A 17138-nucleotide genomic window follows, 5' to 3' on the forward strand; every position below is an offset into this window, starting at 1 on the left:
ACCTGTATTAAAATTAAGCTTTAAGGCTATAGCAACTGAAACAGCATGGTACTGGTACAAAAATACACATATATCAATGGAATGGAATAGAGAACACAGAAACAAAGTCATATACCTACAATCAACTGATCTTTGACAAAGCTGACAACAATATACACTGGAGAAAGGACACCCGATTCAATAAAGGGTGCTGAGAAAATTGAATAGCCAGAAGCAGAAGACAAAAACCAGATGCCTATATCTCACCATATAAAGAAAATTAACTCCAGAGGGATCAAAGACTTAAAGGTAAGACCTGAAACTATTCAAATCATGAAAGAAAACTTGGAAAAAACTCTTCTAGACATTGTCCGAGGCAAAGGATTTATGACTAAATCCTCAAAAGAAAATGTAAACAAAATCAAAAATAGACAAATGGGACTTAATTAAACTTAACTGCTTCTGCATAGCAAAAGAAATAATAGAGTAAATAGACAACCTATGGAATGAAGGAAAACATTTGCAAACAATGCTTCTGACAAAAGGTTAATATCCAGAATCTACAAGGATTGCAAATAACTCAATAAAAAACAATCGTACTAAGAAGTGGGCAATGGAGATGACTGGATATTTTTCAATAGGAGACACACAAGTGACCAATAAACATATGAAAAAATGCTCAACTTCACTAAATATCAGAGAAATGCAAATTAAAACCACAATGAGATACCATCATACACCAGTCAGAATGGGTGTTATCAAAAAGCCAAAAACAACAGATGCAGAGAAAAGGGCACACATACATTGTCAGTGGGAATGTAGATTACTACAACCTCTGTGGAAAACAGTATAAAGATTTCTCAAACAACTAAAATTAGAACTACCCTTTGATCCAGGAATCCCACTAATGAGTACTGAAATAAAAGTTGTTTCATCAAAAAGACATTTGCACTTCTATGTTTACAGCAGCACTATTTACAAAAGCAGAATTATGGAATCAATCTAAGAGTCCATCTTAAAGAATGTGGTATGTACCATGGAATACTACTCAACGATATAAAAGAATGAAATCATGTTTTTTCCCCAACGTTGATAGAACTGGAGGCCTTTATCCTAAGTAAAATGAATTTTAAAAAAAGAAACTGCATGTTCTCACTTATAAGTGGAAGCTTAACAATGTGTACAAGCTGGGCTCTGGCTCAGTCTGGGCTTTGGGAGGCTGAGGTGAGTGGATTGCCTGAGCCAGTGGGTTTGAGACCTGCCTGGGCAACTTGGCGAGACCTCATCTCTACAATAAATCAAAAAATTAGCTGGGCATGGTAGCGTGCACCTGTAGTTCCAGCTACTTGGAAGGCCGAGGCGGAAGGATCGCTGGAGCCCAGCAGGTTGAGGCTGCAGTGGCCGGGAGCGGCCACTGCACTCCAGTCTGGGCGACAGAGTGAGACTCTAATCCTCCCCCCCACAAAAAAAGCAATGTGTACATATGGACAGATAGAGTGGAATAACAGACACTGGAGTCTCCAAAAGATGTGAGAGTAGAAGGGGGTGAAGGATAAAATATTACCTGTTGGGTACAGTGTACACTGCTCTGTGATGGGTACAGTAGAGGTCCAGACTTCACCACCATGCAATATATCCATGTATCACAACTGCACCTGTACCCCTGAATCTATAAAAATTAAAATCAGTTAAAAAATAGGTAAATAAAAATAAAAGTAAAAAAAATGCTGGTTGGATTATAATAGATCTTCTAGTCTAACTTCCTTCATTTGTAAATGAGGAAACAGAATGAGAAAGCTTACATAAATTTTTCAGTGTCATCTGACTAGTTATTTTCAGAATGATAATTGACAAAATGAATTGACTAGATTTTAAGTCTCTGACTGGAAGATACTGTATCCTCTATGCTCAATTCGTGCTGATATATATATATATAACTTGAATCTAATAAAAATTGTAGATCTAATTAATTACCAGGAAATACAAGGGTAGAGAAATATACTAGCATGTATGGAGATGTAATCAACAAAATCCAGTTTGCAGGAAAAATCTACAGAGCAAATCTTATTGATTATAAAAGACATAACAGACATTAACAATTACAATATGTAAATCTAACCGGGCTCAGTGGCTCAGCCTGTAATCCCGCGCCTTTGGGAGGCTGAGGTAAGTGGATTGCCTGAGCCCGCGGGTTCGAGACCTGCGTGGGCAGGCGAGACCTCATCTCTACCATAAAATCAAAAAATTAGCCGGGTGTGGTAGCGTGCGCCTGTAATTCCGGCTACTCGGAAGGCTGAGGCAGAAGGATCACCAGAGCCCAGCAGGTCGAGGCTGCGGTGGCCAGGAGTGGCCCCTGCACTCCAGTCTGGGCAACAGAGTGAGACTCCAACTCAAAAAAACCAAAAAAAACAAAAAAACTATATACAATATGTAAATCTTCCTTGCACCCTCAGGAGCGTAGAACAAAGTATAAAAAGTTTATCAAAGAATGAGGAAAATTTCAACAGTGACTAGCTATTTGATGGCACTAATAAATTGTTGTAAAAATATTTTAAGTGTGATCATATTTTTCTTGTCATTTGTAAAATTTCTTGCCTTTGTAAAATTTCTTATCTTTAAAACTATACTTAAATATTTTCAGATTAAAATATATGAAATCTGTGATTTGCTTCAAAATAATTAGGGGTAGTGAGATAAATGAGCAGACATAAAGAAAAAATGAGATTGGCTATGAGTTGACAATTTTTAAAATTCAGTTAATGGGTACGTGGGGATTTGTTGTGCTATTCTTTATATGCCTTTGAGTTTTTCCATTAAAAAAGTATTACTATATATTAAATAAAATTTAAATCTAAAATTATTTTCTCCTTTTTAATAGAAATGGCAAGAAAGAAGCTGAAAAAGTTTACTACTTTGGAGATTATTCTCAGCGTTCTTCTGCTTGTGTTGTTTATCATTGCTGTTACTCTAATTGTGCTGTTAGCCAAAGAGTCTACAAAATCAACAGGTAACAAGTAGTTCTGGGGCTCTCCTGCCATATATTGCTCTTATCAGTGCAAAGCCCTCATCAATGGTAGGGAACTAATGCTTTCATGTTCATTGGGGTATGTGTATGTGTGTGTGGGTGTTATGTGTGTATGTGCTCTATGTTTTTTGGAACAGCTCAATAGGTATTCAGTGTAAGTTTAAGTTCTGACACTTTCCTTTGTCAATTTGATTAGTATACTGTAGGATTTCACTAGCAACACTTTAAATATATTTGCCAAATGTCATTAAATAATTCTAATTCTGTTAAGAATGATAGTTAACAATAAGCTCACAAGAAAGGCAATTAAATATGTGTACAAGGGACCTTTAAAAGTTTGTGAAGAAAATGAATTAAAATTATGAACTTTTCTCTATGCAAGGTCCGTTAAGCTCAAGACACTTTTATAAGCAACAATACCAGCCATTTACTCCATCCCTAAATAACTGAGTGTCATGGGAATTTAAGCCTATCATTACATTATTGACTGAGTAAAACTGAGAGTCCTTTACAGATTTCTTTGCACTTAGCAAACAAAAAGAATCCAGAAGAAGCCAAATCAGGACTGTAAGTTGGATACCTAATAATTTCCTTTAGAAACTCTTACAAAATTGCCCTTATTTGATGAAAGGATAAACAGGAACATTGTTCTGGTAGAAAACGACTCTTTGGTGAAGCTTTCCTGGGCATTTTTCTATTAAAGCTTTGGCTATCTTTCTCAAAACACTCTCATAATAATTAGATGTTGTCATTTTTTTGCCCTTTAGAAAGTCAACAAACAAAAAGCCTTGAGCATTCCCTCAAAAAACTGTTGCCATGACCTTTGCTCTTGATTTGTCTGCTTTTACTTTGACTAGACCACTTCCAGGCTACTGTTTTGTTTGTGCTTTGTGTTCAGGATTTTACTGGTAAAGCTGTTTCATCTCCTATTAAAATTATTTGAAAAAATGCTTTAGGATCTTGATCACATTTAAAATTTCTACTGAAAGTTTTACTCTTATTTGCAGCTGATCTGGGTGCAATGATTTTGGCACCCCTTGAATGGAAAGTTTGTTCAACTTTAGTTGTTCAGTCAGAATTGTATATGCTGGACTAATTGAGATGTCTGTGGTGTTGGCTATTGTTTCTGTTGTTAATCATTGGTCCTCTTCAATTACGGCACAAACAAGATGAATTTTTTCCTGACAAATTGTTGTGGATGTTTCATCTCTTTCTAAAATGAGTTACTAGCTACTAATTTCCTTGAGATATTGTTCCTATAAACTATGTTGCGTTAATGATTTTGCCATTCTTCCATCCAAGCTTCACCATAAACTTGATGTTTGTTCCTGATTCAATTTTAGCAGAATTCATGTTGCTCTGATAGGTGCTCTTTTCAAACTAATGTCCTATCCTTCTTAATGCCTTATGCTAGACCTTGTTCATAAGTGTTATAAGGTAGTATGAATTTAATTTTTAAAATTTTTGAAATTTATACACAGTCTTTTTCATAATACATTTTCCATGAACCTTTTGAAAACCTCTCATATAACCAAAGCATTTTAGACCAAAGTTTGGTTCTTAAAAAAAAAAAATCTACTGGAGTTATTTTATTAAATGTTTGTTGAACTGTTTCATCCTACAACAGAGACTGGATTGTGCTGAGTTATCCATAATTAAAAATCAGATTCATCTAGAAGCAACTTTTTAGGTGATCCAGGCAGTCAAGGGTCAGCCTACGTGTGGCTTCTTCACTCCCCAATTGCCCTCCATTTCCAGCCACAACAAGGGTTTTTTGGAAAGTTAGATTAAATAATCCCAAAGCTTGTTCAATTCTTAAAATTCTGTGATCCTGAAGATGAAACTAAAACCTTTATGCAAAAACTGATACAGTGATAAAGTGTATTTAATCTACCACTTTTGAATGAAATCTCCAATAAAAAGAATACCAGTAAAAAACCTAATTGTTGGCTGGGTTCAGTGGTTCAACCTGTAATTCCATGACTTTGGGAGGCCAAAGTGAGTGGATTGCCTGAGCCCACGGTTTCAAGACCAACCCGGGCAACTTGATGAGTCCTCCTCTCTACAATAAATCAAAAATTAGCTGGGCATGGTAGCGTGTGCCTGTAGTTCCAGCTATTTAGAAGACTGAAGTGGAAGGATCGCCAGAGCCTAGCAGTTCGACACTGGGGTGGCTGTGAGCATGCCACTGCAATCCAGTCTGGGCGATGGAGTGAGACTCCAACTCAAAAAAACCCCAAACAAACCTAATTGTTTTGTCTTAATGTCATTATTTTTATTGTAGTGTACCTTAAAGAAAGGTCACTTCTTTTAGAATGTAATAAAAGTGTCCTTTCTATTTTACTGATTTTAAAATCTGAAGCCAAAGTTTTCTAACCCTTGGGTAGGTCCTAGCTGCCAGTGTCTAGCTACATGGGCTTTCTTTACGTTTTTTGTCATATGGGACTTTATATTTACAAAAGGATGCCATCACTCAAAAGTGTTCTTTGTCTAGGGATTTGGCTATTGACTAAGCAAAGTTAAATTTACTGTTATTAGGATGGCATTTGTACTGCACATGTCCTGTGTGCTCCAGGTGCAGGGGGTGGAAGTGAGGGACCAGAGTAGACGTCTGCTGACTTTATTGTAAAGGATCATATAGTAAATATTTTCGATTTTGTGAGCTGTATGTTCTCTGTCATAGCTACTTAATTCCGCCATTCTAGCACCAAAGCAGCTGAAAACAAATGAGTATGGCTTTGTTCCAGAAATACTGTATTTTAAAAGACAGGCTTTGACCTAATTTGGCCTAAAAGCTATCATTTTCTGACCTTTAGATTAAAGAAAGTTTGGTTCCTACCTTCATGAGCTTCTAATCTAATGGTGTGGTTCTTGCTCTTGTATATGCTATCTTGTAGGGGTGGAACATGAGGGTAGAAGGCAATGATAGGTATGCATGGAGGTAAATACAGTCAGCAAGATCAAAGCGAGGTTTTATCAAGTGAGTGCCTACATTTTGAGGCCGTCAGAGTCAAGCCCAATCAGTAGTGGAATTAATATAATTGGAGGTGTTGAGAACCAGTGAATGACATATTAAATCTCTCTGACATTAAATCTTTCTGATGGTCACCTTGTGTTTGTTTTTGGTATAGACCTGGATCCTGGGACCACTGGTACCCCAGATTCTGGAACAACTGGTACCACAGATCCCACGACAACTGGTACCGTAGCTCCTGGAACAGCAAGTACCACCTCTGATCCTGCTGCATGCCCAGCGGTAAATGAAGCAGAACGAATAAATTGCATCCCTGACCAGTCACCAACAAAGGTTTGAGTTATGGATCTTTTTTTCCATTAAAGAGTTTATGTGATTGGATAGTTTTTTGTTTGATGGTTTGTTTTTATTTTCTGGTAGTAGCTCTCAGAGAGTTGTCTGTGTTGCAACCACTATGCTTTGGGCAAATTTATCTTATCTCCATGCCTGTATGACAGTGCCACTTCAGGAGAGAAAGAGCTGGAAAATTCCTTTGGGTTGCCAGATTCAGCAAATAAAATTACAGGTTGCACAGTTAAACCTGAATTTCATATTTTTTAAAATATAAGTGTGTCCCATGCAAGATTTGGGCTTCCTGACTAAAAATGTGTTTGTCTTTTATCTGGTTACATGATTACTAGTCCTCTCTAACTCTGTCACTCCTCTGTTTTGTCTTCTGTCTGTCTTTCTCCATTCAGAATTCCCAAAGGTTGTCCAGAATCTAAAGTAATAATTCATATACATTCACCAACCATTATTTAAAATAGGGACAGATTTCAAGAGCTATGTGTTAGAAGGAAGATGGTAACTAATATCAGTTAAAAGATAGGGCAGGCATAATACCAAATTAAAGACAGCACAGTCATCTGGGCAGTTGCTTTAGGCCAGTGTTTCTTAGTCATTGGGTAAAGTCCAGCTGATTATTAATGATCATAAAGTGCATTGCACACACCATATCAGTCACTTTTACTCTGAGAATGAAAATGGTATCCAAATGAAAGCAGAATGGAGCCTTTGAGTGAAGTCCACTAACATGAAATGGCAGGTTTGCATCAGCTACAGAGCAGAAGCTTGCTGCATATAGTGCTTGGACACGTGGCACCACCATGTTAATCTCTGCAACTATTCTACTCTCAGTGGGCTGCAGTAATTTGTGATGTTCTAGAGAGTTGCTGTTTTGATTTGTCAAAGATCCTATATACCAAAAGATGTTTTTTCTTCCTTATTAGATGATAAGTTTGCCCTAGTGAATTATCTTCTTAGGGGAATGGGATGAGATGGAGGTAATCATGAAGACAGAAGAAAGAGACATCAGAATTTACATCTTGGTTATCTCAGGCAGAGGTTAATGGGAAAAGACAGAAAAATAAATGAAGAATATCGTCTTAGCTGGAAAGTGTGATGCCTTCAAATATCCAGATGTTTGGTGTTTTGCAGTCCAAATTTTGAAAACTAATTTAATTTACCCCCTTTTTAAAAGCAGCTTATTGTTGGGTAAGTCATGTAGGTAGGCATGTGCTTGGGGTGTGTTGCTGGAATGACCCAGAGTCCAGTGTGACCAGAATAATGTAAGAGAAGAGGGGAATAGGAGTAGATGAGGTCATGAAGGAAGTGGCATGGAAGGGGAATTGTATGTGCAGATCTTGTGTGAGTAATTATAACAAACTTGATTAACCACTTTAACCACTAATAGCTCCTGATTGATTATAAGTACAATTAGAAGTTCAGAAATGGGAGAGACAACTGTGAGCCAGGGAAGAAACTATCTTGGTGCTGAGATATGAAATTTATTTGGGCCCCAAGGAGCAGGTAAAAGGGAATGTGAAAACAAACCTGGATGGAAGGGTTATGTGGTGGTGTGCTGGTTTCCTAGTGCTGTAATAATAAAATATTACAACTGAATGCCATTAAAAAATAGAAATTTATTCTCTTAGAGTTCTGGAAGCTTGAAGTCCAAAATCCTCATGTTGACAGGGCTAGTTGCTTTTGAAAGGTCTGAGGAAGAATGTTTCAAGTCCCTGGCCTGACTTCTGGCAACAGCCAGAAATCCTTGGTGTTCTTTGACTTGTAGGTTAATCATTCCAATTTCTGCCTCCCTCTTCACCTGGTGATCTTTGTGTTTGCATCCAAATGTCCCCATTTTATAAGGACACCAGTCATATTGGATTGCAAACCCACTCTACTCCAGTATGACCTTATCTTAACTGATTTCATTCATAATAACCCTATTTCCAAATAAGGTCATATTTTGAGGCACCAGGAATTAGAAATTCAACATATTTTTCTGGGGACACTATTTAACACACAGCATGGAGAAAGTCACAGAAATGGGAAGTGTGGAAAGTGTGAATTGTAACAACTTGGGTCTTTGGTATTGATTGAAGTGACATAGATGCTGAATCAGAAAGAACTAAGGTATTAAAAAAAGACAGATGAGAGACCATCTATAGGATGTGATAAACCGGGGGTGTGGGGAAGCTGGAAGATGAAGCAGAGAAGGGAGCCAGAGTCAGATATGTAGCTTTGAATAGAGGAAATGCCTAGGAGCTGAAGATTAGAAAAGAGGGATGACTCAAAACTAGTCAGGAAGTCCAGAGACTGTGTTAATAATGGCAAGAGAGAGGCCCAATCTGGTAGATAGTCAAGAATCAGGAAATCCCCAGGGTGTGATAAAGCACCAGAAGATCTCCAGGACATGACGAAGCATTACCCTCATCAGCCATTGTAGTACAGAGGGGCAGCAGTCTGGGCAGCAAGCCTGCTAAGATCTGCTAAGGAGTAAAGGAATCCGAGAATCAGACCAGCTTACATTACCAAGACTACTGAATTATTCAGTCTTCTTTATCTGATATCTTACCCTGACTGAAATTAACATGACTTCTTTTGGGGTTAGTGAAGAGTTTTACCTGCTTGGAGTAGGAGGAAGGAGGCTGAAGAGAGTTGGCTGATTGTGATTTTGGAATACTTTGGAAGTCAGAGGACTTGGTTTTGATATGTTACACAGCAGCTAGGAACATCCAAACATCTGTTTGAGGCTGAAGGAAGTCATGTAATAGGAGAAAAAACAAAGGAAAGAATAAAAGACTTAGAAATAAAGGTAAAAGAATATAGAAGGGAGAAATTTTTTAAAACAACTTTTAGAGCCAGACTCGGTAGCTCAACCTGTAATCCCGCACCTTTGGGAGGCTGAGGTGAGTGGATTGCCTGAGCCCACGGGTTCGAGACCCGCCTGGGCAGTGGGACCTCATCTCTACAATAAATAAAAAAATCAGCCAGGCATGTAGCGCATGCCTGTAATTTCGGCCATTTGGAAGGCTGAGGTGGAAGGATCGCCGGAGCCCAGCAGGTCGAGGCTGCGGTGGCTGGGAGTGGCCACTGCACTCCAGTCTGGGCAACAGAGTGAGACTCCAACTAAAAACAAAAACAAAAACTTTTAGAATGGGGCCAAATATCGCAAAATTTAGCATTTGGGTGATAGTTTCAGTTAAATTGATTATTTTTTTGTTGTAGAGTCCAGTAGGGGAGATAAGCTAAGTAAATAAATAAACAGACTTTAAAACAAAAATATACAAGATGCAAAGGAAATACTCTGGCTATCACAAAATAGAAGAAATTATTAACAGGGAGAAAGTACAGCCTAATTGAATATAAATAGCATTTTTACAAATAGAGATGAAAGGGAAGGAGAGTGAATTCAAGATAAAAGTAAGAATGTAAACAAAGTTACAGATGGGAAAATTGTGAGGCACTTATATGACATATTGAATGATCCCAAATGGCCAAGATGTAGAGTGAGTTCCAGAGAGAAGACTGTGTTTGAGGTTGTAAGTTGGCACTTGATAGTACATGACTGTTAATATGCTGCTTTGTCAATAGGAAGAGGAAGTTGTGGTCTTGATATGTTGTACCTACCCAGGATGTTGGGTGCAACAGGTTTGCAGAAAGTTGATGTACACCCAATTATTTGCCCTGTCATAGTGTGCTTGTTACTCAATAACTTAATGGAGCTATACTTAGCTGGCTAGTCACTCAGAAGCTCACCTAGAAGGTTATCACATCCTAAGTATGTCACTCTCCTGCAATACCCCAACTCGTTATTGGATATTGGTGAACTTCAGATATCATTACTTCCACAGTAATGTTTCTTTGGTGTTTTATTACAAGACCTATCAATAAATACTATGGTATCAAGATTTCAGTTGAATAAACGACCTTTGGCATTTTCTAATATGCCCAGTTGAATTACTCCATGACCTTGGCATTCAATGATCAGCATTCTCCTCTTTTGCTCAGCCAGAGAGAAACAGTGGCACTTTCAGTGAACTATTTTCTCATAGAACATGTATCTTAGAAATTTTGTTGCATGTTGTGTGGATCTTGAGTGCCATATGCTAATCCAGACTGTTGTTGAGAGGCTGAGGCTATGGATAATTGATATATTTATCAATATATCATATCATTATATATATATATATATATATATATATATATATATATAAAGGTATGTAGCTGGAGGAGGAGGGTGGGAAGAAATTATGAACACAACAGACAGGCTGGGCAAAATGCTCTAGTGTTGAGGTCATTGCTGTACCATTTTATCATTCCTATATTCTTTCCCCTAGGATTACATATAAAAGAACCAACAGTACAAATTTATCTGAAGATGAGTCTTACTTGTAGGTACCATTGTTTCTTGCTCTCAGTTATGAGAGAGAATCTTGTGTCTAGGTCAGGAGAAAGTAAACTACCCTTAGTACCCCTGGGAGAGTCTTTTTCAGAGAGAGGAACTCCAGGAATCTTCTTTATGAATCTTAGCAGAAAAGATCACTCAGTCATCTAAATCTATTCTCTGTCTTTAGCTCTGGGTTTGCAATTGGTTAAGGACACCTTCACTGGATGCCTTCCTACCACATCAGCTGAACTCATTATCTCCTCACCAAGTCAGCTTTTCCTTCTCAGCTATGGCATTTCAGTTAGTATTTCTATTTTGCTTCTAGTTCCTGGGGCAGAATATGCAGAACTTTTGCTTAGTTTCTCCCTTCAGTCCCTTTGGCTAGTATTTCATGTATTTAAAAATATTTTCCTTTACAATATTCTCAAGAATAGGCATTTTATTTCCATTCTCACTGCCATCACTAGACCATTACTGTATACTTGGATTGCTCCAGTAGCCACCTAGCATCTCTTCTGAATTCCTTTTCTCCCATCCATTCCCTTCCAAGAGTGATTACAACTGTTTTTGTTTTTGTTTTTTTTTTACTTCCTACTTTTGTTATATTTCCACTCCGCTTCAGGACCTATAGTGGTTGAAACACTTTCTTGAAACTTGAACACTTGAAACACTTTCTTCTGTCATTTAAGATCCTATTCAACCTTCCTTGTGCCTCTGTAGCTTAATCTAGAATATATTACCTTGGTCAGGGTTTCATACATAGCAGAGCAGCTCCCTCGCTGTGATCTATTGAAAGTCAGCCCTTGACACAAGGGTTTATAAAAACCAAAAAAAAAAAGAGAGAGAGAAGAAAATAAAATAAAAAGAATGTATTACCATGCAGATTTTAGGGACAGTTTCCTCCACTTATTCTAAACCTATGCATTCTACAAGAGCCCATTTCCTTAATGAAGACTTTTATCCCCAATTCCATAACTCAGAGTTGAAAGACCATATTGATGATAGGAAGCAAAAATATTTTTTCAGATTCTAGATATCTAGCTTAGAAAAGAGATAATAGATAATAATTTTAAAAACCTTGATATTTCAAGATTAGAATATGTTGTGTAACATAGAAGAACAGATTTATAAACCTGCATGCCCTAACTACTACAGAATCGTTAAGGCTGAGAGCGGTTTACAATTAAGTGTTTTCCAAGGATAACAATGTTAATGATAACCTTTATGGTAATATGTTAGATGTTACCATATCTCTTATTCAGAAACCTTGTCATCTTTTATAGCAAACACACAGGAATTATCTCTTATTTATTTGGATTATGGTTTTTTTTTTTTTGCCTAATTCAGTTTCTTAATAATGTGTTTAAGAAACCAAGTTTTATGATATGTCTGCAAGGATACTGCATTTTGCTAAGATCATTGTAAGTCATAAGCCTTATTTTATTCTTTGTTTACACAACATCAGTTAAGAGTCAGTATATGGTGCCAGAAAGTGCAGTGGGCTGTAAAGACCCAGATATAGACTTAGGTTTATATGTCATGCTTTGAATTGGTGGTATAGCCATTGGAGGAGAGCATGGTAGGGAAGCCAGGCTACTATTGGGCTACTTAGACCTGGCTTTGTTTCTGAAAAATTCTTTGATTAGATCCCTAAAGTCATATTTCCTGATATACTGTCAAATCCTTATCAGTGAAATGAGACAGTATATGAGCAGAAACATTTCTTCATTAAACAAATGACAATCGGGCTTGGTGGCTCAGCCTGTAATCCAACACTTTGGGAAGCCAAGGCGAGTGGATTGCCTGAGCCCGCGGGCTTGAGACTAGCCTGGGTAACTTGGCGAGACCTCATTTCTACAATAAATAAAAAATTAGCCAGGTATGGTAGCACCGCCTGTAGTTCCAGCTACTTGGAAGGCTGAGGTGGAAGGATTGCCCCAACCCAGCAGGTAGAGGCTGCGGTGGCCGGGAGCATGCCGCTGCACTCCAGTCTGGGTCACAGAGTGAGACTCCAACTCAAACAAAAACAGAAAAAAACAAAACACATGACTACTGAACACTGCACTAAACTATGTCGTTAAAAGGATTTTAGAATAGTGATCTCTAAAGTCCTGACAAAAATTCTCTGAAAATTTTCTATAGTCTGATTTTGAGGTCTAGAAATTCTCAATCATGTGAATGACAGAGGCAGAACTTTTGTTTAAATATCTTTGCTGTCAGACCTCAGGATGGAAGGAATTGGTCAACTAACTTTCAAAACCTGACTCAAGATACATTTACTATAAAATAGTCTATAATCAAGATATCTTATTGATTTGAGTTAATTTTATTGATGCATTTGTTCTAATTTGCTGCACATAAAAATTGCTAGGGAACATTTTGATGACTAACAGGTAATTTGGAATTCCTTTATCATCAAGTGTTTTCAGCTTCTAAGATTCGTGCTTCTATTAGAAAATGGGATACTTTTCTACTCAGTTTTTCTGTATGAAGAATTTGTTTCCACCATTTTGTTCACAAAATCAGGTTCATTGGCATTTAAAAAAAAGTCTTTGTTATCTATAACAAGAAAAGACAGAAGAAATGGAGAAATTAAATACTTTAAAATGTATTTATATTTGGAATTTAGTTTATTTGAATGAGTGTATGTCATGCTTTTGGAATTCCCTTCAGGTCAGTGAAAGCTATTGTGTCAAGAATAGGGTGGCTGTGAGCCCTGCTGCTTTGTATCTACTCCACACTCCTGTGCTTGGACTACAACACGAGCTATCTCAGTGCATTTTGTGCTGCTATATTAGAATACCTGGGACTGGGTAATTTACAAGGAGGAGACATTTTATTTCTTAGAGTGTTGAAGGCTGGGATATCCATGATCAAGGTCCTGGCATGATCAAGGTAAAGACCTTCCTGCTGCACCCTTACAAGGCTGAAGACAGAAGGGCAAGTGAGAGCCAACTCTCTCCATCAAGTCCCTTTAAAAAAAGGGTACCTAATTCCATTCGTGAAAGAGGAATCCTCATGGCCTAATCACCTTTAAAGGTTTCACCTATTAATACTATCACATTAGCAACATCTGAATTTGGGGCGGTAGGAAGGAGAGGGCACATCCAAACCATAGCACCAGTCTGACTAAAATCGACCTAAATCCCCTGTTTGTTTTCTTAGAGCACTGACTCTCCATTTATCTGTTCTTAAATAACAAACTACTCAACCTTAGTGGCTTAAAACAACAATTTTATTATATCTCATTATTTCATAGTTCATAAGCAAAGGCAGGTTTTCAGTCTTAGTGGTTCTTTTGTTCCACATAGTGTTGACTGGGATTACTTGGTGGTACTCAGTTGGTGGCTGCTCTGGTCTGGAGGGCTTTAAGATGGCTTTCCTCACGTGCCAGACACCTTGACAAAGAGATGTACAGTTGACTTTACCTCTCTTCCCCTCCATTATAGTCACAGAGTCCCTTTTAGTAGTTTCTTTAGCAGAATAATTGAACTCCTGACATGGTGACTCAGTGCTGCAAAATATGGAGATGAAAGTTGCCAACTTTCTTAAAGATTAGGCCCAAACCAGCACAGCATCATTTTTGTTGCACTCTGTTGATCAGATCAGTCACAGGCCAGCATGGATTCAACGAAACGGCAACAGACCCCACCTCTTGATTGGAAGTGTATCAGAGAACTCACAGTCTTTTTAAATGGTTGCAGAAGAATGCTTATTTTTCTTTTTCAGAGTAGCATAAAAAGCTACTTTTAAGTACAAAGACAATGGTGACCTCCTGGATAATGCAGAACAGAGAAGGATGAGGCAACACATGGTTAAAGAAGTCAGCATTGGGACTGGGGGGGTGGCAAGTGACTGAAGTATAATGAGAAATGAAATGAGCCCATCTTATTCTGTCCTTTGGCAGGAGCTGATTAATGCTACTGACTCATTCATGCTCACTCTCACTAGTCCTGAGATTACTTTCTTTTAGCCTATTTACATCTGACCTTGCAACTTTGCCCTCTATCTTTTGCAAATGCTGCAGTTGCTGAAGTCCTGATTTTTTTTATCTTCAATCTATTGCTTCCTAATGAGATATTGATTTGTGTATTTCAAGTCACGGGCAACTGTAATCTTAGTAAATTATTTTCAACTCACATTGTGGAAAGATATATAAAATTACTTAGGAGAAAGTTTCTGATTGATAACAGATTTCACCTTTGAAATATCCTTTTGGGAATATAGGGTCGCCATTTCTCTTTTTTATATGACAGTATTTGAGAAAGCATTTTTTAAACTAAAGCCGAACATGCATACTACAGAAAATGTGTTGGGAGAGAAGGCCTGTGACAGAACCCTTTCGATTTCTTTCATTTCTCCTCTCTATTCATTACACTACTCAGCACAATAGTGCCTGGGGGCTCCTTTTTTTTTTTTTTCCTGTAACACTACAAGTAATGGATTATTATTCAGTGGTCTCCATTTCATTTTACTGCTTCCTGTTTACTTCTCTTCCCTGCCATTCTTAGATGACTGTGAATTGCAGATCTCATGGTGCTGATTTTCTAGAGCAGTGTTTCTGAGCCTTGGCTGCACAGGAGAATCATGTGGAATGCCTTTAACAATGCCTAATCCCCAGGCTCCACGCTCAGAAATTCTGATTTAGTTCGTGAGGAGTGGAGCCCAGTTATGGTTATTTTTGTAGTATTTGCCAAATGTGCAGCCAAGTTTAATAACCGTTGTTCTAGAGCAGTGGTTCGCAAACATTGTTCTGTATCAGAATCACCTGGAAAACTAATAAAAGTCCAAGTCCTAGCTTGACAGCCTGAACTTTTATACATTTTCTAAATTTTCCAGGTGATTCTGACAGGGACTATGGTTTGAGAGTAAACTGTGTTTGACACAAATAGTAAAGTTTTACATTTTTTAGCAATTCTCTGGGCTATTATGTAGGAAAGGACTTTGGCAAAAAAAAAAATGCGTGTTTTTTGTCTATCTTTTTGTATTATTAAGCATGATTATTATAGTCTTCTTGATAATCCAATATATGGAAGCTTGGAAAATAATGATACATTTGAGATGAAGAAAAAAAAAGGGAGGATTGATAAAATAGGTAGTTCCTTGTTATTCTCATCTTAATTTTGATTTCTCTTTCTACATAGCACTAATTTTGAAGTAATGATTAATAAATATTTAAGGTGTATGAGAATACATAACCACTACATAGGTTACAAAATAATATATTATCAGTAGAAATGAAGTCCCCTGTAAAACCCTGCTGTATCACCTTTTGTTCCATCCCCTTTAGGAATAACCACTCTTCTGAAGATGGTATTTATCATGCATTTCTTTGTGTCCTTACTATTTACATAGATAATTGTAAATAATAGGTATATATCCGCTATAAACAAAATGCATTTTTTTGCCATTTTATTCACTTAACGTTGTGAGATTTGTCTATGTTGATATGTATCTCTAGTTCATTTATGCTCACTATAAAATAACATCCTTTCTCCAGTTAAGATAAAGTTCTTTTTTCTTAAATACCTTGTAGCTATAACACTGCTCTTCTGAATGTTCTTGTATGTATTTTTACTTGCATATGTGTGATTTTTGGATATGTATATCTGCAAGTTTACTGGATACTTTCAAATTGATCTTCAGAGTGGCTGTACTTATTTACCATCTCACTGATATTGTCTGCATTCTCCATAACTTTGGAATTGATAGCCTTTTTGAATTTTGTCATTTTGAGATTATAAAATAATATCCGGTGGTTTCAGTTTATAAAATAGTATCCTGTGGTTGCAGTGTGAATTTTTCTGAATACTAATGAGGGGAACACCTTTTATTTATTTATTTTCTCTCATGCTTAATTTTATATTGAGATGTTTATTTTTATCTCTTTGATCTGTATAAGTCTCTTGTTTGTTCATTCATGTTATTCTGAATTCTAGCTCTTATTTTTACCATATATGTTGGAAGTATCTACTGTTGTGAGGCTTTGCTCACCTATTTTATGTTATTTTGAGGAACAGAATTTTACATTTTAACAGAGTCAAGCCTATCAACATTATTGGTTTATGTTTTAACATCACATATATTCCTATATTGTATCACATATCAAAAAATAATTTCAGAAAGATAAAAGGCCTAAAAGAAAGAGGGAAAAAGTTACAGATTTAAGAAGATAATAAAGAATCTAACATAATCTTAATTGACTTATTTATTCTATTTTTTTCTACATTTTTTGGATTGCTACCTAAACATTATTACGTCTGGAAACAATTATTTTTTTTTTTTACTTCATCCTTTTCAGTCTTATAAATGTTCTTTATTTTCTTGTTGTATTATATTGTCAGGACCACTAATATATTTTTAAATTATAAGCTGTCATAGACATGGGTCATTTAGTTGTTTTGGTTTATTTTCTGATTTTTTTTTTTTTTTTTTTTTTTTTTTTGGTT

The 17138-nt window shown here is 36.9% G+C and overlaps 1 protein-coding gene across 1 annotated transcript in view; it reads left to right on the top strand.

Moving 5' to 3' along the window:
* The window catches only part of MGAM (maltase-glucoamylase), a 210499-nt gene that overhangs the window by 126837 nt on the left and 66524 nt on the right, over window positions 1-17138 (top strand). Inside the window, exons 2-3 of the mRNA XM_008058647.2 lie at window positions 2858-2986; window positions 6136-6311. Coding sequence (XP_008056838.1) covers window positions 2860-2986; window positions 6136-6311 — 303 coding nt within the window. The 5' untranslated portion in view covers window positions 2858-2859. The remainder of the gene's footprint in view (window positions 1-2857; window positions 2987-6135; window positions 6312-17138) is intronic.

This window comes from Carlito syrichta, unplaced genomic scaffold (assembly GCF_000164805.1).
Source record: "Carlito syrichta isolate Samal-C Ts95f unplaced genomic scaffold, Tarsius_syrichta-2.0.1 Scaffold303563, whole genome shotgun sequence".
NCBI lineage: Eukaryota > Metazoa > Chordata > Mammalia > Primates > Tarsiidae > Carlito > Carlito syrichta.